Genomic DNA, 20,716 nt, shown 5'->3' with positions numbered 1-20,716 from the left:
CAAAAAAAAAAAAAAAAAAAGACTTGCCCCATAGTGCTCTAGGCTAAGGATTACAGGAGACATTTGTATGAAGGGTTTGATACAACATCCAGCACATAGTCAGCCCTTCCTCTCGTTCCAAGTAAAAACCAAAACCTCTCAGCAGCTTACAAAGACCTGCACTCCCCATAACCTTGCTGACTTCACCTCCTGCTCCTTCCCCCTCATTCAGGTAGCCTTGAAAGTTCTAGAAAACTCCAGGCATGGTCCCACCTCAGGGCCTTTGCATTTGCTGTTCCCTCTGCCTGGAATGCTTTTCCCTCAGACATCTGCATGGCTGCCTCCTTCCCAAATGTCACCTTCTCAGGAAAGGCTCCCCTTGTCAGGGTTACCTGATAACCCTTATTCTCCTTTCTTGATTTGTCTCTCCTCTATTGAACATCCATCATCTAAGAGACTAAGATATTTTACTCATGTAAGTTGTTTCTGTCCATCTCTCCCCACTAGGACATAAACCTCAGGAGGGCAGGAGTCATTTCTCTCTCCCTGCTGTATCCCCAGCACCTTGAACAGGGCCTGGCACATAGTAGGCACTCAGGAAATGTCTGCGGAGTTCATTTATCCTTACTGATAGGATTCAAGTTCTGTCACAGGATATCAGAGCTGGGAGGTCCCCTAGAAGCACCTGGTTCAACACTCTTGTTTTATAAACTGAGGCCCAGGGAAGAGCATGACTTGTCCAGGAGCACACAGCCAGCATTCACCACCTCCCCAGGGTCCTGGCTTCTGTGTGCATCTCTCTGTGTCTGTGGCCCAAGGGTAGATCCTGTTCCTGAGAGGGCTGGGACTCCCCAAGCTGGGCCTGTGATGCCTGGGGCTGGGTATCCCTGTGCTAGCCTCTACATCAGTACCTGGTTCTTTAGCAGCCCATCCTCGTAGTACCAGACACAGCTGCCTCCAGCCTGGGGCTCGGACACCACCACGCGGCCCGCCTTCATGTCTTCCACATGGTCCGGCACTGCCAGGAATCCCCCCAGTGCTGCATTCCAGAGGCGGAAATAAGCCCGTCGCTGGTAGTGAGGAGAGGCTAAGAGTCAGGGGTGCCAGGTAGGGATGTCCCAACCTAGGCCCTCAATACCCTCAGCTCTGGATGCTCCAGATCAGGTTCCCAAGCCCTGCTTCCTGCCCCCAAACTTTCCTTGGCCTCGCTTCTAAGTCATCCCTTATTTACACACATACATGGAGGGCACACGTATAACACACACATACATGCATGAGTTCTGTGTTCTTAGAAATACCCACAGATGTGTGCAGAGGAAAAAAATAACAGATACATCCCTGGTTCACATGATGACACAGAAGTTCACAGAAGACACAAACATGCAGATACACACTGCCACACAAGTTCACACCTTCTAACAAATGCAAGGATCCACCCAGCCTGCTCTGCACCAGGCACTTCTGGCTGCTACAAGGATAAATGTGTGTAGGAATGTAAATGTGCACACCATGCTGAAGAGACCCTTGGTGGGGTGGCCACTGGATTGTCAGACATCAGTCCTGGCTCTGCCACAAATCAGTTGGGGGTCTTATATGGTGGTGACATTAATAATAATAATAGCAATAATCACAGCAATGAGGGTATCTGGATAATGAACATTTGTCTACCTAACCCTGAATTGTATCCCACATCTTTAAAATTAAAAAAAAAATCACAGCTAATGTTTGTTGAGTGATTACCCACTTAAGTACTCATTCTAAGGGTTTTACATATACTATTTATCTTCTTTTTTTTCCTTTTGAGTTGGCATCTCACTCTGTCACCCAGGCTGGAGTGTAGTGACACACTGCTCATGGCCATTGCAGCCTCAACCTGCTGGGCTCAAGCGATCCTTCCGCCTCAGCCTTCCAAGTAGCTCGAACTAAGGTGCGCACTACCATGCCTGGCTAATTTTTTTTATTATTACTTATTGTAGAGACAAGGTCTCGCTAAGTTGCCTAAGCTGGTCTCAAACCCTTGGGCTCAGGCAACCCTCTTGCCTTAGCCTCCCAAAGTGCTGGGATTACAGGTTTGAGTCACCACACCCGGCCACTATTTATCTTCAATCCTCAAAACAAACCCATGACACACATTATTCCCATTTTAAAGATAAGGATACAGAGGTCCAAGGAGGTACAGTATTTGCCCAAGATTGCAGAGCAAACCCTTGTCCACTTTTCTGGGCTTTTATTTCCCTATTTGTAAAATGTGAGGAGGCAGAAATAATCTCCAAGATTTCTCTCAGCAATGTTAGATGAGTCTTAAATACAGGGACTACACAAATATCCTTATCCAAAGACACACACATTCTCAGCAGTATCATGAGTACAAGCCTGAGTAACCATAAATACGTTCCCACAGATACACACATAAAAACAGACAGAGGTCATCACCAGAGCACACAGAGGCATGGACACAAATGACATCATACACACACACACACACACACACACACACACACACACACACACACACACACATATACACACACACACATACACATACACACACACACGTTCCATGGCCTACCACTATGTAATGCACATGTGCATAAATGAGCTCCACATCCAGACACACAGAAACACATGCATGGACAATGTTTCCCAGGTGAGGTGTGCTTAATACCAGTGGGTGGTATGTGAGATCACTTTCAGTCCTATGTGGACAAACTTCTTTTTGAAAATTTAATAGTCATGTATTTATTATGACTGTTAGGAAGAAAAATCATGCGTACACATCAAACTCATGATTTTATGAATATTATTCCCTAGGACAGAATACAGTGAAAAAAAGTGAATTGATAGCCAGGATCGGTGGCTCAGCCTGTAATCCCGCGCCTTGGGAGGCTGAGGTGAGTGGATTGTCTGAGCCCACGGGTTCGAGACCCGCCTGGGCAACTTGGCAAGACCTCATCTCTACAATAAATCAAAAAATTAAGGGGGATGGGATTAACAGTAGCAAATATCTGTCTGGGGATGGGAAAACACCTCTTATCAACAGGGTGCCTGAATGAAACATAATTGTACACCTAACCCTTAACTGTACTCCACAAAACCATAATAAAAAATATTGATTAATAAACAAAAAAATTAACTGGGCGTGGTAGCACGCGCCTGTAGTTCCAGCTACTTGGAAGGCTGAGGCGGAAGGATCGCTGGAGTACAGCAGGTCGAGGCTGTGGTGACTAGGAGCGGCCACTGCACTCCAGTCTGGGCAACAGAGTGAGACTCCAACTCAAAAAAAACCCCCAAAAAACCAAAAAAGTGAATTGATTTAGAGAAAAAGATTAAGTAGATAATGGCTCAAGAGGAAAAACGATGTGGCAAAATTGTGACAAAGGTACACAGATGCTGTGTTTGGGAAATACACTGACACACACGCAGACAGGCCCGCTCAGACACGCTCAACTCAGACACACCACCCACCTGCTTGATGGGATAGAGGGAGCCCACCCTCTGGGTGCCGCTGTAGGTCAGCCAATTGGTGATCTCGCAACTGCCCACCAGCCACTGGCGGCCCCGGAAGTCACTGTGCTCACATAGCACCCAGCTGGGACCATCAGGTGCCAAAGACACAGCGGGGAACACAGACACAGACAGACAGATAGACAGACAGGCGGAGGAAGAGGCACGGACATCAGAATGTTCTCCACCTCCTCTTCTCTCACGCAGAGCCTCCTCTGCCTGGGATTAGGGTCCCCAGAGGGGAGATGGAGACTGGGAAGTAGAATTGGGTTTGCAGGGCAGAGTAGGGTCCTGAGAGGCCCACCAGGCTGGGCCAAGCCCTGAGAGCCAGTGACCCTTCTCAGTCTGCAGTCCTTCCTTCTTGCTGGCTTGGAGGGGAGTGGGGCAGAAGAGGGGAGGGGGCGGTCCCACCACTACTCCTCTGGCTGGCAGCCCCCATATTCCATGCCTCCCACACACTTACACGCCCCCCTGGATCCGCACAGACAGCACGTGGTTGTTGAAGCCCTCGGCTTGCAGGCTCCGCACTTCCCCACTGAGCTCAATCTCCTTCCCCTCGAAGCACTCAAGTCCATACAGGAAAATGGAGGGCTCTGAAAAGTGCTGGGACCCGGGGACAGAAGAGGGTGAGGCAACAAAGACTCCTAGACTCAGCCCCACAGTCCCAGACACCCCAACTTCCACATCTGTACTTCAGGCCTTCTTCCCTCCTGAGCTCCATCCTACAGGTCCACCGACTCCTGGATGCTGCCAGATGAGTGTCCCTGATTCGGACACAGAATGTATCAGACTGGGCCCTGATTCCCTCTCAAATCTCCCCTCTGGTACATGGCACTTCTAAGAACAACAGCCAGGCTGGAAACCTGGGGCTCATCTTTACCTTCTCCTTTCATCCTCACGATAACAATAACAGTGCTGGCAATGATAGCAGTTCTCATTCACTCAGGGTTCTGTGCTAAGTGCTTTACCTCATTATAACTCTTCAACAACCCTGTAAGGCAGGTGCTATTATTATCCCCACTTAATGGAGGGGAAGCTGAGGCCAGAGAGGGTAAACTGCTTGCTCAGGGCGCTATAACCGGGCTTCAGAATCAGTCTGTCTTCAGAGCCCAACGCGCAGTTGTCAGGAGCTTGGACCCCGAAGCCAGCTGCCTGGGGGAGGGCCTGGCTCTGTCTGTTAACAGCTGTGTGAACTGGAGCCTGTGCCTCAGTTTCCACATCTGGAAAAGGGAGATAATGACGGTAACACACCTCTTAGGTTTATGGTGAAGATTAAAGTCTTAGCATGGGAAACCTTTAAAACAAAACTGGCACATGCTATGAGCTCAGTAAATGTCAGCTGTTCCAATCAGGTGCTGCTGCCTTTGGTCTGCACAATCTGCGGCACAGCCATCTTCCTAACTCATCCTGTCAACCCTTCCTGCGTGGAATTTCACACCAGCAGTGCTGGTCCTGCCCCTAGCCACCCCTGAGTGTTAGGCCCTCTGTCCCTGCTCCACTTCTGGATCTGCGTGTCATCTTTTTATGTCCACGTGACCATGAGCTCCTAATTAAAGGCAGGGCTTTCTTTCAGAGTCCCCACATCCTATCTCAGCAGGTGCTCAATGAATAGCTAGTTAACTAGACTGATTTTGCAGCCCCAGAGTCTTGGGCTGATTCCGAAAAAGACTGAATTCAACCCCTACACCAGCCCACGAGGCAATGAGAAGAGGCTCTGTGTTCAGGGCTCCACCAGTAGCACCACTGCCTCTGGGGCTGCCTAGAATTGTACAGGAAAGACTAGGCACAGTGGCTCATGCCTGTAATCTCAGCACTTTGGGAGGCTGAGGCAAGAGAATTTCCTGAGTTCAGGGGTTTGAAACCAGCCTGAGCAACATGGCGAGACCCTGTCTCTACGATAAATAAAAAAATTAGACAGATATGGTGGCTCATGCCCGTGGTTCCAGCTACTTGGAAGGCCGAGGTGGAAGGATCGCCTGAGCCCAGCAGGTAGAGGCTGCAGTGGCTGTGAGTGTGCCACTGTACTCCAGCCTGGGTGACAGAGTGAGACTCCTACTCAAAAAAAAAAAAAAACCAAAAAGGGCTGGGCACAGTGCTCAAGCCTATAATCCCAGCACTTTGGGAGGCTGAGGTGAGCTGGGGTGGACAACTTCGAGACCAGCCTGGGCAACTTAGTGAGACCTCATCTCTACAATTTAAAAAAAAATAAAAAAAAAAAGAATTGGACAGGGAAACTCACCAGGGGCACCTTCTGGAGAGAGCCCAGGACCGTGGAGGCTAGGCAACCCATGGCCGTCAGAGTGGGGAACTCGCCCTCAGAGAGAATGTGCTGGTCACCCTGAAAGTTCTTCTCATCAAACAGGATCCAACTGGGGAAGGAAAAGAAATAAGGCAATGTGAGGGACTATTTGAGCCCACTCTGTCCTTGGCCTGCCCAGGCTTCCCTGAGATATACAAGAGTGGACAGAGACCTGATCGTGTTTTCTTAGCCCAGGGGAGGTAAAGAATGAATGGGTACTACAGCAGCAGGGACTAAGGTCAGACTGAAGAAAGGGCTGAATGGAATCATACTGCTCCTATAGAGGAGAATTTGGCAATATTAAACAAAACTCCATGGGCAATTACTCAGCAATCCCATATCTAGGAATCTATCCCAAGGACACACTTCAAAAACATGAAATAACGCATGCACGAGGTTAGTCATTATAGCACTGTTTGCAATAGCAGAATGGAAGCAGCTCAAATGGCCATCAATAAGGTGTTGGCTGAATATGAAAATGTAGAGTATAATGCAGTTAAAAAGAATAAGAAAGAGCTCTTAAACTGACCTCCAAATAGTTAAATGACAAAAAATGTTTAGAGTATGCGTCCTTTAAACAATTGAGATATAATTCATATACCATAAAAAAATCACTCTTTTAAGCCAGGTGCAGTGGCTCATGCCTGTAATTCCAGCACTTTGGAAGGTGGAAGTGAGAGGATTGCCTGAGCCCATGGGTTTGAGACCAGCCTGGACAATAAATCAATAAATCAAAAACTTAGCTGGGGATGGTGGCGCACACCTGTAGTTTCAGCTACTTGGAAGGCTGAGGTGGAAGGATCTCCTGAGTCCAGCAGATCGAGGCTGTGGTGGCTATGAGCAGCATATCACTGCACTCCAGCCTGGCTAAGAGTGAGACTCCAACTCAAAAAAAAATTCACTCTTTTATAGTGTACAATTCAGTGTGTGTGTGTGTGTGTGTGTGTGTGTTTAGTATATTTACCAAGTTGTAGCATGCTCTCTTTTGCATAAGAAAATGGATGGGAGAGAAACAAAATATATTTGGTTTCTATAGTTATATGTACATTTATATGAGTACTTATTTGCTTATATCTTCAAAAAGAAACAATAAATACACCAGACACACACACACACACACACACACACACACAAAAGGGGGAATGGGAAAAGGTAGCATAAACAGAGATGAAAACTATTGGCTTTGGAACTTTTGTAAACTGAATGTTTGGGTCTCCCCCCAAAATAATATGTTAAAGCTCTGACCCTCAATGTAATGGTATTTAGAGGTAGGGCCTTTGGGAGGTGATTAGATGGGACCCCATGATGGGATTAGCATCCTTATAAGATAAGGAAGAGACAGGAGCTTATACTGTGTCTCTATTTTGTGAAAATACAGTGATAAGGTGGCCTTCTGCAAGACAGGAAGAGAGCCCTTGCTGGGGACCTGAATTGGGCAGCATCTTGCTCTTGGACATCCCAGAACTGTGAGAAAATAAAATTCTGTTATTTATTTATTTTTTATTTATTTGTAGAGATGTTGCCCAGGATGGTCTTGAACCCCTGACCTCAAGTGGCTTGACTTCCCAAAGTGCTGGGATTATAGGCACGAACCATTGCACCTGACTCACATTCTAAGACAGGAGCCATATAAATATTTCATGTAGGCCAAGCATAGTGGTTCACACCTGTTATCCCAGCACTTTGGGAGGCTGAAGTGGGAAGACTGCTTGAGCCCAGGAGTTTAAGACCAGCTTGGGCAACACAGTGAGACCTTGTCTCTACAAAAAAATCAAAAAATTAGCCAGACATAGAGTTGCATACCTGTAGTCCCAGCTATTCCAGAGGCTGAGGCTGGGGGACTGCTTGAGCCCAGGAGTTGGAGGCTGCCGTGAGCTGTAAGCGTGCCACTGCACTCCAGCCTAGGAGTCTAGTGAGACTTTGTCTTCACAAAAAATAAAAAATAAAATAAAATGTAAGCTAAAAACTGAATTAAATAAAAACGAAAATTATTCCTAAAAAGTGAAAATAAATTAAACAAATTAACCTGTTTATCTGGTTGGTAACATAACCACACACACACACAAACATTTCAAACGTCCTTAAAACACACTATTTTGAACTATATGTATCTATATATCTAGAGATGAGTGAATGCCCCCCATTCCCTAGCACAACGTCCCCTCAACCCGCGCGCCATGTCCTCACCTGCCTCCATGGACACGGCAGGACTGCGGTCGGAAGGAAGGGGGCAGAGAGGCCTGGTCATCCTCGAAGGAGATGTGGTCTCCCAGGAAGTCAGGGGCGGAGAAGAGCTGAATCTGGAGGCAGAGTTGGGAAGAAATGAAGGTGAAGGAGGGCAATGGAATGGGACAGAGAGAATGGAGAAAAGGGAGGAGCTTTAAAAATGAGGAGAGAGAAGTGCTCCCATCAGCTCCCTGCGGAGTCCCCACCTTACCTTTGAGACAAAGTGCAGTTCGTGCTCCCCGACCTGAAGGGAGAGACCAAAGTTTCGAGATTTAAGGAGGGGGCCCGCAGCTAGTCTCAGCTTTTTTTTTTTTTTGAGTTGGAGTCACTCTGTCGCCCGGACTGGAGTGCAGCGGCCGCTCCCGGCCACCGCAGCCTCGCCTGCTGGGCTCCGGCGATCCTTCCGCCTCAGCCTTCCAAGTAGCCGGAATTACAGGGGCGCGCTACCACGCCCAGCTGATTTTTTGATTTATGGTAGAGATGAGGTCTCGCTGCCCAGGCGGGTCTCGAACCCGCGGGCTCAGGCAATCCACTCAGCTCAACCTCCCAAAGGCGCGGGATTACAGGCTGAGCCACCGAGCCCGGCTTTTTTTTTTTTTTTTTTTGAGTTGGAATCTCACTCTGTCGCCTAGGCAGTGGCATGCTAAAGGTCACCCCAGCGTCGACCTGCTGTGCTCCGGCGATCCTTACGCCTCAGCCTTCCAAGTAGCCGGGACTACAGGGGCGCGCCACCACGCCCGGCTAATTTTTTGATTTGTCGTAGAGAAGAGGTCTCACCAACTTGCCCTGGCTGGTCTCGAACCCGCGGGCTCCGGCAATCCACTCGCCTTGGCTTCTCAAAGTGCTGGGATTACAGACTGAGCCACCGAACCGGGTCAGCCTCAGCTTCTCTTGGATTCAGCGTTGCCCACCCCGCGGCTTAGCAGTCTCTCGTCCTCACCGCTTTCCAGGAGCCCCGCCCCCTCGGAGCCCGAGGCCAGATCCTCCAGCCCGAACTCCTCAGCGAGAGGGCGCGTCCCTGACTCCAAGCCCCGCCCCCCCACGGGCCCAGACCCCCGCGGAGGGCACGCACCTGCAGTACCGGCTGCAGCGAGGCCAGGGCGCTGTTGCCCGCGCCCCAGTCGTCGCAGTTACGGTACACGCCCTTCTCCAGCACGTACTGCTCCCCAGAGAAGCCCACCTCCTGGTAGGCCACCCACCTGCGGGAAAAGCAGGGAGAAGGTCAGCGGGGTCGACGCCTGCCCCTCTCCTGGAACCGCCTCCCGCCTGCCCAGCTCCCGGGCCGGGATTACTCACACGCCACTGAGCACGTGGATGGCCTGCGTGCAGGGGCCGTGTTGCACCAGCTCCACGTCCGGCAATGCCTCGCTCACCTCCACGCCGTGGCCCTCGAAGTCCATGGCCTCAAACAGCACCACGACTGGGTCCCCAAAGTCCTGGGCCCAAGGACAGTCAGATCTCTCCCGCCCACAGATGGAGACCCCTGGGAATGCCCAGACCCCAAGGTCGCAGCCCACCCGAGAATTAGGGGTGAGGTTGTCAGTGAGGTCCGGAGAAGAGCTGCAGTGGGAAGATAGGCTAGACCTCAGGGAATACTTCTAGGAAGGACAGGGCAAGGGGGTTCAAATTCTTCCCTCCACAGATTGTACTGGGAGAAGTCAGGCTGTGGCCAGAAAGAGGCAATGGCCCAGTTGCCCTTGCTTACCGTCCGGATGACCCGCAGAGAGGTCAATAATTCATCATAGCCTCCCCAGTGTGACCAGTCAGGATATTCCCCCTCCTCCAGCAGATATTGGTGGCCCCGGAAGCCTTCCTTCTCGTAGCCCACCCAGCTGAGGGAAAGGGGAGATGAACAGGCAGATTCACTCAGGGGAAACCCATGGGTGGGTAAGACAGCTGCCCTCACTTCTAGCCAGTCCAGGTCACTCCCCATCCCCAAGGGTAAGGCCAGTAGGGATGATAAGGTAGAAGGAAGGATCCTGAGTCCTCACCAGCCCCCAAGAACTCGCAGGGACCCCACAGAGGGCAGGTGCGGGCTCTGGCTGTCCTCTGGCTGCTGAAGGCTGTAGATGTCTCGGCTCACTTCCCAGCTGCGGCCCTGAAAGCCTGGGGCCTCATACACCACAGCCTGGGGGAAGAGGGGGCGAGACAGGATGGTGAGGAGTCATCTGGACCCAAAGCCACTCTGCCAGCCCAGGAATGACTCTTCCCAGCATCAGCCCAGAGCAGCACCCCCAGCCTTCCCACCCCCTCACTGAACTCCATCCTCTTACCTAACTCTACTCTGACCTCTGAACTCCTTACATATCAGAAGCCAGTTCCCAGTGAGTCCATCAAGTTCCACCCTGTCAGACTCAGCTTCAGGCTCCCGGTACCCTCCTCTCTGGTTTTCAAGTCCAGGCCATGATAGGCACATATTCCCCACCACCACCAAAGGCCCTCTCACCCTGAGGCCCAGACTCTTACCTTGGGCTCCCCTGGCTTCTCCACGCTTGGGCAGCCCTGCAGAGGAGACAGAGCTGAGATACCAGCCCCGAGGCAGGGAAGACAGATGGCGCTGGAGACCTCCGATTTTCTTGATCTTGAGACTCCAGGCCCATGTCTTCCCTCTCCCCCACCCCTTGGGCTAATCTTCCCTTCCCTCTCACCCGCTTTCTGGCGGGAGCTCCCAGGGACTAGTCTCCAAGGGGTGCTGTTTTAAACTTCACCCCTCCCCCTCATTCCCACAGACTGTAGGAATGCGCTGCTTAGGACCGGGGCAGAGCCTAGACTTGGCCTATGGGTATTTCCCGCTCTTTACCAATTTCGTGGGCTTCAAGGAGCCCACGCTGGGGTCTGATGTGCCCCATGCCTCTGAGGTGGGGTATACTCCAGGCTCTAGGATGTAGGGAATGTCTTCAAAGAACGGTTTGGGATACAGCAACCACCTGGGGGAAGGCAGAGAAGCCGCTGCACCCTAGACTGCAAGGAACACCTTGAAAACATTTGGTGGGTGGGAGAAAAGGTTGAGAGGGGAGGAGGAGGCTTCTGGGTAGTCAGGGAGACTCTGGAAGACATTTCAGTCCTCTGTAATTTTATGCAGTAGCCACTCCAATGGTCTCTCTCCCTCTGGCTTTGCCCTCTGTAATTTTACACAGTAGCTGGAGAGTTCTTTCTAGCACACATATCTGCTTTAAAACCCCATAAGTTCCCTCTCAGCCTCACAATAAAACCCAGCTACACAAAGAGGCTCTGTGGTCTGGCCCCTTCCTTCCTCTTGGGCCTCATATCTCCCCACTTGCTACTTACACAGGCTAGGCTGACATTTTGAAGCTTAGCTCTCTCACCAGAGGGCCTTTGCATGTGCTGTGCCATTTGCTAGATATACTCTTTTCCCCGTGTCTTCAATTAACAAATATTTATAGGCATCTACTCTGTGATGTTTCAGGCATCAGAGAGACAGTAGTGAACAAAACATACAAAATTCCTGCCCTCATGGAGCTCAGATTCTTGGCCAACTCATCCTAGTTGAGGTGTCTCTTCATCCAGGAAGTCTTCTCTGACTTTCACACCCTGTCCTCAGGGCTTGATGCTTTTCTTTTCTTTTTTTTTTTTTTTTGAGTTGGAGTCCCACTCTGTCGCCCAGACTGGAGTGCAGTGGCCGCTCCCGGCCACCGCAGCCTCGACCTGCTGGGCTCCAGCTATCCTTCAGCCTCAGCCTTCTGAGTAGCCGGAATTACAGGAATGTGCTACCACGCCCGGCTAATTTTTTGATTTATTATAGAGATGCTGTCTCGCCAAGTTGCCCAGGCGGGTCTCGATCCCGCGGGCTCAGGCATTCCACTCACCTCAGCCTTCCAAAGCACTGGGATTACAGACTGAGCGACTGATCCCGGCTGGGCTTGATGCTTTTCCATGCAGAGACCAAGTTCCCCCACCCCAGAACTCTGGATTGCTATTGTCTGTTTACTTTCCTGTTCCCATCAGTAGACTGAGCACTTTTGAAGGCCTAAACTGGCCAGGCACGGTGGTTCACACCTATAATCCCGGCACTTTGGGAAGCCAGGGTGAGAGGATTGCCTGAGCCCATGGGTTTGAGACCAGCCTGGTCAACTTGGCAAGACCTCATCCCTACAATAATTCAAAAAATTAACTGAGTGTGGTGGCACATGCCTGTGGTTCCAGCTACTTGGAAGGATCACCTGAGCTCAGCAAGTCGAGGCTGCAGTGACCGTGAGCATGCCATTGCATTCCAGCCTGAACAACAGAGTAAGACTCCAGCTCAAAAAAATAATAAAATAGATAAAAAATGAAGGCCTAAACTGTGTCCTGTAACCTCTGTGATCCTAGGACACAGCACAGTGAATGTTAAATGAAGAAAGTCCAGAATAAACAAGACTCACAGTCCTGCAGAGACAATGGCAGATGCCACCTGGAGGGGCCTCTCCAGGCCCTGGGGATCCTTCAAGGCCTTGGTTAGCTTCACTGGCTCCCCCTTGAGGCCCTCCTCAGAGAACAGGCTGATCTCTGGGGTGCTGTAGTCCTGCAGAAGGAGAGTGGGGGAAATGAAGTGAAACAGCCGCCACTGGGGACTTCCCCTGCTTCCCCAAGTCTGTCTAGCCAGGAATTCAGGGGGCTTCTGGGAAAATGTCAGTGGCCATCCACCCAGAAACCAGGAGAGTGACTGTGTGTTCTCTGCAAAGCCAGTCAGCCACACCTGAGACGGAAGCTCTTGCTGGTCCCTTGTTGGACCTTTGAGACCTGAACCCAAAGTTCCCAAGAGAACTTGCAAAGCACTATGCCCTTGCTTCTGGAAAGCCTCGCTGGATGGACAGCCACTTCCTAAGGTCCAACTTTGACCCCCCCTCCTTTAAGTACAGTTCTTACCTCTGTCCAGACTGGCTTTGCCCACATCTCCTCCCAGGATGCAGCAGATCCTCTCCAGGACCATTTTCTACCTCACCAGGACCATTTTCATTCACTCATTCATCAAATGTTTTCAAACCAGCCACGGAGCGCAAGGCACCATGCTATGGTCGTGTCCCACCCCATCTCATTTAGTCCTCCCCAATGGGTGTTATTCCATTCACAGATAAAGAAAGTGAGGTTCAGTGAAGTTAAGCAAGCTGCCCAAGGTTACACAGCTTGTAAGTAGCAGAGCAGTATAGTATTTGTTCACTGTTGCAATCCAGCACCTCCCACATTCTTGGCACACAATAGATACCCAATCAGTGCTGAGGGAATTAAATGAATCCAGGACCTTCTGAATCCAAAGCCTTTGTTTTTCCCTTGTAGTTCATTACCTCCCACATGAAAATGAATTAATGATCAGAAGCTCACAATTAATTGTCCACAAACATTTGTGTGCTTCTGGAGGGATTTTGAAAACTTCTACCCCCTCCTCCTGGGCCACTGCCCTAGTTAAAGGCTAATCAGCTCTCATCACTTCTTACCAGGAAGATTGCAACAGCTCTGGACTCAGTTATTTGTCCTTTCATTAAAAACATAAACCAAACAAACCTAAAAACCCAAACCATCTTCCTAGTGGTCATGATGGTTTTGTCAAAATTAATTTTGATAGTTTGTTCATCTGTGCTGTGAAAACAGTGTTGTTATTTTCACTTTACAAATATGAAACGATAAGGTTAACCATTCAAACCACACACCCCCTGCTCAAAAATCAGGGGAGCCTCTTGGCTGGAAATCACAGCCCTTCCTGGTCCCTCTGCCTTCGGAATCCCTAGACTTTCCTCTACCTGGCAGCTCCAGGATGTTTACACATCCCCACTCTGGTTTCACGGCATCCCTGCTTCAAACCCTGCCCTCATAGCCTTAGCTCAACTAAGTCCTACAGGGCAGAGAGCAGATATCCTCACTGCCTGATGCCTGGCACACAGTAGACATGAGTAAGCCTCTGTGACCAAATGAATGAACAAACGTGCATGGCACCTCGGTTTTGACTTTGGATGTGAGAGCCGGCCCCTGGGTGGCAGGCAACCCCCACATCCATTCCCATCCTGTCTCGGCTGCTCTCACCTCTTCCTGCTCCAGCACCAGCTCAAACTTCCCCAGGTTGCTTTCCCAAGCGGGGGTTTGGTCTCTGACTCCCTGTGTCCTGGCCCCTGACTCCCCAAGCCAACCTGCATACTCCCCAGAATCCCTTTATTCCCCACCTGGCTCCAAAATCAGGAATCCATAGGCCAATTGACAATAAGACCCCTCCGCTCCCTACCTCATATGATCTCTCCCAGAGATGCCAACTCTAGGCACTGGAGACTGTCTCCCTCCTCCAGCTCACTTACCCGGACAGCCCTCCTCAGGGAACCGATGCCTTGGGTACTCCACGTTAGTCCCTGGGCTCTGAGTTCCACATCTCCTTCAGACAGGACCAACTTCCGACCCTGAAACTCTGGCTTTTCATATAGCACCCAGCTGTGGGCACAGAGACCCCAGGGTCACAGGTGGGGAGGAGAATGTGCCCAGGCTCTCTGGGTAGCCGATGGGGTTTCTGCCAGGTACTTCTCACTGCCCTCTGCCCCCACCCTAGGTTCGCAGCCAGGACCCCTGCCAGGCACTCCCCACTCACCAGCCTCGCACCACCCTGATGGAGGCTATGAGGGCCCAGCCTGAGGCATCAGCAGTATCTTCCCAGATTTCTCTGCTGCCGCCCTGGCAGCCGGGTTCCGTGAAGAAGATCACCTGAGGAGGCACAGAAGGGGTCCTCTGACCCTGACCCCAGGCCCCTGCTGCTGCCACCACCCACCTGTCCTGCATCCTACCTTTCCAGGCCTGGTGTTCGGCTTGCCCTGGATTTTGAAGGCTGGGCTCTGAGGGGGGGGGGGGGGTGATAAGAGGTCTTATGGGGTCACCTCTTTACTGCTTCCCCACAACCTGCCATTCTGAGGATCTTACATCTTCCCTATTGGCCTCTATCCCCAAGAAGCTGACTTGCAGAGGATGCCACGCTTGTTCCCAACCCCCAGGGGCCTCATCGCCCTGTCCAGGAGCTGGGTACCTATCACTCTCCTTCCCCAGCTTCCGGGACATCAGAGCCACTAAGCCTTTTGGAACCCACAGTGAAACCTCCTGCTGTTCAGATAGGTAGACTGAAGCCCAGAGAGATGTGGCTTGCACAGGTCAACTGAGCCAGACTGCAGACCCAAGCTTCCTGCTCCGAGAGACTCTGACTTCCAGTACCATTCTCCTCACATCACCCAAACCCTGACCCAGGTGAGGCCAGGCACCTCCCTTGCCCGCCTAAGTCCTCACTCACCCACTCCTCCGGGTGCTGGGCACGTGCAGGCTTCTCTGGTGGTGGCCTTTCGCTGCAGAGCAAGGGCAACTGTCCTGGCACCTTCCTGAGCCCCGGTGCTCCATGGGGCGGCAGAGCAGATAGTTTTGTGCCCAGTGGTTCCAGGGTGGAGGCCTCCTTGGTGACAGGCACCAGACTGCCAAAGAGAAGGCTGCCTCCAAGACGGGAGGTGGGCCTGCTGCCTGCCTGCAATTCCAGTCCCAGTTCTGGGTGGGAGCCCTTGGTGCTTGCTACATGCTTCTTCATCATCTCCAAGGGAGAGTAGGAGACCTGGGTTGGCCTGGTAGGGCGAAGGTCCCAGGAGGGGCTGGGCTCAGCTTTCTCCTGCCTCCTTTGGAGCTTCTCGTCGTCGCTTAGATAGGGGTTCTCTGGTTCCTCCTCTTCCTCCTCCTCCTTCTCTTCCAGTGTAGGTACCTCCTGGGGGCTGGGTCCCAGCACCCATGGCCCAGGCTGGTCCTCCTCAATAGCAGGCAGTGTGGCGTACATGGCCAGGTAGGAGGAGCGGGGAGCTCGAGGCAGCCGGTGAGTGCGGAGGATCTCAGGGGGTTCCATGCTCCGCAGGGTGTCCAGGAAAACCTCCAGGTCAGCGGCCAGGGCCACCTCATCCTCCTCCCCCGATGGCTCTGGCCACGTCTTGCCCTCGGTGGGGTTAGGGACAAGCTGAGACTCTATGCTGGCCTCTGCTCCTGTTGGCACTGGAGCAGGGGTGCCTCCTGGGCTGGGAGATGCCTTGTCCATGGAGGAAGGTGGGGTAGGGAGAACAGCAGGACTCTCGACAACCACTTTCTGGGTGGAAAATGGGGCAACAGAAGCACCAGGACCCTGGGCAACCTCTTTTTGAGTGAGAGATGAGACGAGGCTCCCTTGAGAGTCCTGGACAAGCTTATCCTGTTTGGGGAGCAGGATAGCAGGAGCAGCTAGGCCTTGAACAGTCTCTTCCTTAGTGAGGGATGGGTCAAGGCTGCCTGCAATACCCTGGACAACCTCTCTTTGGATGCTAGGGCTGCCTTCTGGGCCCTGGACATCCTTGGTTGATTTGGAGGACGAGGCAGGAGGGGCACCAGAACCCTGCAAAACCTCTCTCTGAGCAGGGGATGGGTCAGCAGGAACACCAGGGCCTTGCACTACCTCGTTCTTTGTAAGGTAGACGACAGGGACATTTTCAGAGTCCTGAACAAACTTATTCCTTGAGCAGGATGGAGCAGAAAGACCTCCTGGGCTGGGGACAGCCTTCCTTCTTGTAGAAGATGGAGCAAGCGCTTGTCCAGGGACTGTCACACGCTCGCTCCTCACCATGGGCAGAGTGGTAGCAGGAGGGGGGTCTGTGAGTCCTTCCCTTGTTATGGGGGGCAGGACATGGGGAGTGAGCTGGGTCCTGGGGTGAGTGGGCACCACCAACTGCTCTGGGGGCTGGGCTGGGGCCAGGGTGGGAGAACGGGTCTGGAGTCTGGGAGAGGAAGGGACTGGTGCTTGACTCTGAGAAGTCTGGAGAGGGAGCTGAGTGGGGCTGGAGGCTCTCTGCACCTTTGGGAACTCATAGGCCCCCACACCAGGGGCTCTGCTCTGGTCTTGGTCTGGGCTGGCCACAGGGACATCCTGGTTCTGAGGCAGGTGAGCACCCGCTGGAATGCCTACAGGGACCAAGACAGAGCTGTCCTTTAGCTCTGCTGTCCTGGTCTCAGGCAGCTGCCCCAGGGCTGTCCCCACTGTGTCACCCATACCCAGGCTCCTTGGTACGACAGCTGTGGGCCTGGGCTGGCAGCTGGCAGGTATGCTGTGCTCAGCAGGCACAAGGCTACTTAGCAGCTCCAGGGCCTGGCTGCGACTGGGCGAGCCCTCAGCCTTGGGGCTGACCACCACTGCCCGCACCGTGCGGGCAACGTTGCGGCCCCTTGACAGGGCCTCACCCGAGACCGTTGGCCCCACAGTCACAGAGCTGCTCACCCGCCGGTCTACATGCCCTCCCACCACCGTGGTGGTCCTCACAGTGCGTGTCACCCGCCGTTCCTCACAGATCCGGGAGCTCCCGCTGGTGAGACCCACACCTGGGTGGGGGCTTGGCTCACGGGGCCCAGGCAGGGGCACCAAGAGCTCAGCCCTGGCCATGGCTCCCATGCCTGGTGGCTCAGTCCTGGGAGCTTGGGGGCGGCCATCACCCTGGTCCACAGCCTCCTTCAGCCTCCCCACTGGCCTTTTCTCCTTGGGGGCTGGTGTGTACTTCCTGGAAAAGATGGGCCCATGACTCTGGAAGTTCTTGAAGCTAGCCCCATCCCGAGGGCCCGTGTAATTCACAGTCTCCTCTTCCCGTGTAGTAAAGCCATTTACTTCCTCTCGATGGTGGTTGGATTCAAACATCTCTTCTCGGGGGGCTTCCATTCGGGCCCCTGACACCAAGGACACCTTGTGAAAGCGGTGTCTGGTCTCTTCCTGGGCAGGAGGTCGATGCCGCCATGTCAGTGTGGCACTTACCACTCGGGCCTCGGCCCGGGCTGGGGGCCCACCTGCCTCCTCCATGTTGGGTAACCTGTCCTGAGGTATCCTTGTCACACTGTGGTCCAGCCTCCTGCAGATGGTGCCAGGAATAAGAGAGATGAGGGTCAGAGGGTGGTGAAGGTGGCTTCCTGAAGTGCAAAATAGCTACTCTTGCCACAGTCAGGCTGGGTAACCTCAGGCAAGTCACTTGACCTTTTGTTTTCTCATTTGTAAAATGGGCATGATTCTCTCAGTTCTGATTTGATTCATCAGCGCCCCTCTCATCCACCCCTCTCCCCACTACCCGCTGATCCCTTATGTCAGAGTCCTTCAAAGGATGAAGCTGAAGCCTGAGACTGGAGGGAGGGAGAATCTAGCAAAAGGAAGATGGTCTATGGAGGAAGCTGGAACTTGCCCGAGGCATCTTGGGTCCAGGAGCCAACAGTTAGAAAGAAAACTGAAAAAACCAAAAACTGGGCAAGCCTTGTCCTAACCTTGTTCCTGACCATTAAAAGAGAAGTTAGGCTGGGTGCAGTGGCTCAAGCCTATAATCCCAGCACTTTGGGAGGCTGAGGTGAGGGAATTGCCTGAGTCCACGGATTTGAGAACAGCCTGGGCATCTTGGCAATTCCTCATCTTTACAATAAATCAAAAAATTAGCCGGGCATGGTAGAGTGCATCTGTAGTTCTGGTTACTTGCAAGGCTGAGGCGGAAGGATCGCCTGAGCCCAGTAGATTGACTCTGGGGTGGCCATGAGCGTACCACTTCACTCCAACCTGGGCAATGGAGTGAGACTCCAACTCAAAAAAAAAAAAGGGAGGAGTTAAGGGAAGATGGGTTCTGGCCTCCAGCAGAGCTTGGTTTCCAGGCCCTTTCGCTCACTGGCTGGAAGACCTTGGGCAGTCTTTTTTCCCCCTTCAAGAGTCAGGGTCTTCAACCACAAAACTGAATTAATGACTAGATCCAGTCAGAGAGAAAGGATGAAAACTCAATGTGTTTTTAAATTATTTTGTGTGTCAGGGTCTCGCTCTGTCACCCAGACTAGAGTGCAGTGGTATGATGATGTTTCACCACAGACTTGAACGCCTAGGCTCAGGCAATCCATCCTCCTCAGCCTCCCAAGTACCTGGGACTACAGGGGCATGACACCACACCCAGCTATTTTTTTCACTTTTTGTAGAGACGAGGTCTCGCCATGTTGTCTAGGCTGGTCTCGAACTCCTGGACTCAAGCAATCCTCCCGCTTCAGCCTCCTGAAGTGCTGGGATTGCAAGCATGAGCCACCGCACCCCGCCTGAAAACTCACTTTATAAACTAAACTGCTGGCTCGAGGTCGGGCTCGGTGGCTCAGCCTGTAATCCCAGCACTTTGGGAGGCCTAGGAGAGTGGATTGCCTGAGCCCACCGATTCAAGACCAGCCCGGGCAACTTGGCAAGACCTCATCTCTACAACAAATAAAAAAAATTAGCTGGGTATTGTAGCACACACTTGTAGTTCAGGCTACTTGGAAGGCTGAGGTGGAAGGATCGCCAGAGTCCAGCAGGTTGAGACTGGGGTGGCTGTGAGTGTGCCACTGCACTCCAGCCTGGGCGACAAAGTGAGAATCCAACTCAAACAAAAAAAATGCTGGCTCATAAACTTCCTGCTGTCACCTTGATTTGTGGCCAAATGTTAGCAGGTGAGCATACATGTATACTAGCATGAGCACATGGTAATGACAGTCAGAGGACAGGAGGACAGGGGCAGCTTTGTGTGCATGTGTCAGTCTAGAAGGAGCCCTCAGGACTCAGTACTTTGGGCTTTACAATGCACTTTTCCCTCAATGCTCTCCTCTGTGATTGTTATTTCCCCCATAGAACAGATGAAGAAACTGAGGGTCAGAGATGAAGAGTGACTGGCCCAGGATGGTGCAGCAATGAAGTTGCCATGCTGAGGTTTGAATTCCAGCTTCTGAATCCATATTGAGGCGTCCTCCCTCCTGCCCCCTAGGCCAAGGCTCTGGGTGCAACCAGCTACTCTTTTTTTTTTTTTTTAGTAGGAGTCTCACTCTGCTGCCCAGGCTGGAGTGCAGTGGCTGTGAGCATGTCACAACCTTGACCTGCTGGGCTCAGGCGATCCTTCCACCTCAGCCTTCCAAGTAGCTGAAACTACAGGCATGGACCACCACACCCGGTTAACTTTTATTGATTTATTGTAGAGATGGCGTCTCGCCAAGTTGCCCAGGCTGGTCTCGAACCCTTGGGTTTAGGTAATCCTCGAAGTGCCTTAGCCTCCCAAAGTGCTGGGATTACAGGCATGAGTCGCTGCGCCTGGCGAGATTAAGTTTCAACATGGTTTTTGGAGGGGACAAATATTTAAACCATAACAGGAATTTAGAGGTCTTCTTAGGCAGGTGTTATTATTATCCCTCATGTAGTAAAAGCAGTTATGCAGACCCAGAGAAATCAAGGGAGGGTCAGAAAAGAAATAAGACCCAGGCTACATTCCTCCAGGAGTGTGAGTGAGATGTGCTCTGCTAAAGAGGATTACAAGAGTAGCTGGAGCCTGGCGCAGTGGCTCACGCCTGTAATCCCAGCACTTTGGGAGGCTGAGGCAAGAGGACTGCCTGAGTCCATGGGTTCGAGAACAGCCTGGGCAACATGGTGAGACCTCATCTCCACAATAAATTAAAAAACTAGCTGGGCATGATGGCGCTCACCTGTGGTTCTAGCTACTTGGAAGGCTGAGGTGGAAGTAGCTCCTGAACCCAGCAGGTAGAGGCTGCAGTGGCTGTAATTATGCCACTGTACTCCAGCTTGGACAACAGAGTGAAACTCCGACTCAAAAAAATAAATAAATAAAAAGAAAAGAAAGAAACAGCCAGGCTCGGTGGCTCAGCCTGTAATCTCGCGCCTTTGGGAGGCTGAGGTGAGTGGATTGCCTGAGCCCGTGGGTTCGAGACCCA

At 52.1% G+C, this 20,716-nt stretch overlaps 1 protein-coding gene across 1 annotated transcript in view; it reads right to left on the bottom strand.

The window, feature by feature from the left end:
* Window positions 1-17,813, bottom strand: part of CRYBG2 (crystallin beta-gamma domain containing 2) — an 18,824-nt gene extending 1,011 nt beyond the window's left edge. The window contains exons 1-17 of the mRNA XM_008073046.1: window positions 15,261-17,813; window positions 14,767-14,814; window positions 14,574-14,686; window positions 14,290-14,419; window positions 12,391-12,530; window positions 10,809-10,935; window positions 10,475-10,510; window positions 10,000-10,136; window positions 9,714-9,840; window positions 9,305-9,444; window positions 9,081-9,207; window positions 8,220-8,252; window positions 7,970-8,082; window positions 5,723-5,852; window positions 3,947-4,086; window positions 3,445-3,568; window positions 891-1,049 (exon numbers count right to left, since the gene is read on the bottom strand). Coding sequence (XP_008071237.1) covers window positions 891-1,049; window positions 3,445-3,568; window positions 3,947-4,086; window positions 5,723-5,852; window positions 7,970-8,082; window positions 8,220-8,252; window positions 9,081-9,207; window positions 9,305-9,444; window positions 9,714-9,840; window positions 10,000-10,136; window positions 10,475-10,510; window positions 10,809-10,935; window positions 12,391-12,530; window positions 14,290-14,419; window positions 14,574-14,686; window positions 14,767-14,814; window positions 15,261-17,813 — 4,377 coding nt within the window. The remainder of the gene's footprint in view (window positions 1-890; window positions 1,050-3,444; window positions 3,569-3,946; window positions 4,087-5,722; window positions 5,853-7,969; window positions 8,083-8,219; window positions 8,253-9,080; window positions 9,208-9,304; window positions 9,445-9,713; window positions 9,841-9,999; window positions 10,137-10,474; window positions 10,511-10,808; window positions 10,936-12,390; window positions 12,531-14,289; window positions 14,420-14,573; window positions 14,687-14,766; window positions 14,815-15,260) is intronic.
* Window positions 17,814-20,716: the final 2,903 nt, after the last annotated feature.

Source organism: Carlito syrichta, unplaced genomic scaffold (genome assembly GCF_000164805.1).
Source record: "Carlito syrichta isolate Samal-C Ts95f unplaced genomic scaffold, Tarsius_syrichta-2.0.1 Scaffold315614, whole genome shotgun sequence".
NCBI classification, from domain to species: Eukaryota; Metazoa; Chordata; class Mammalia; order Primates; family Tarsiidae; genus Carlito; species Carlito syrichta.
The sequence above is the reverse complement of the archived record's forward strand: the minus strand, read 5'-3'. Positions and strand labels throughout refer to the sequence as shown.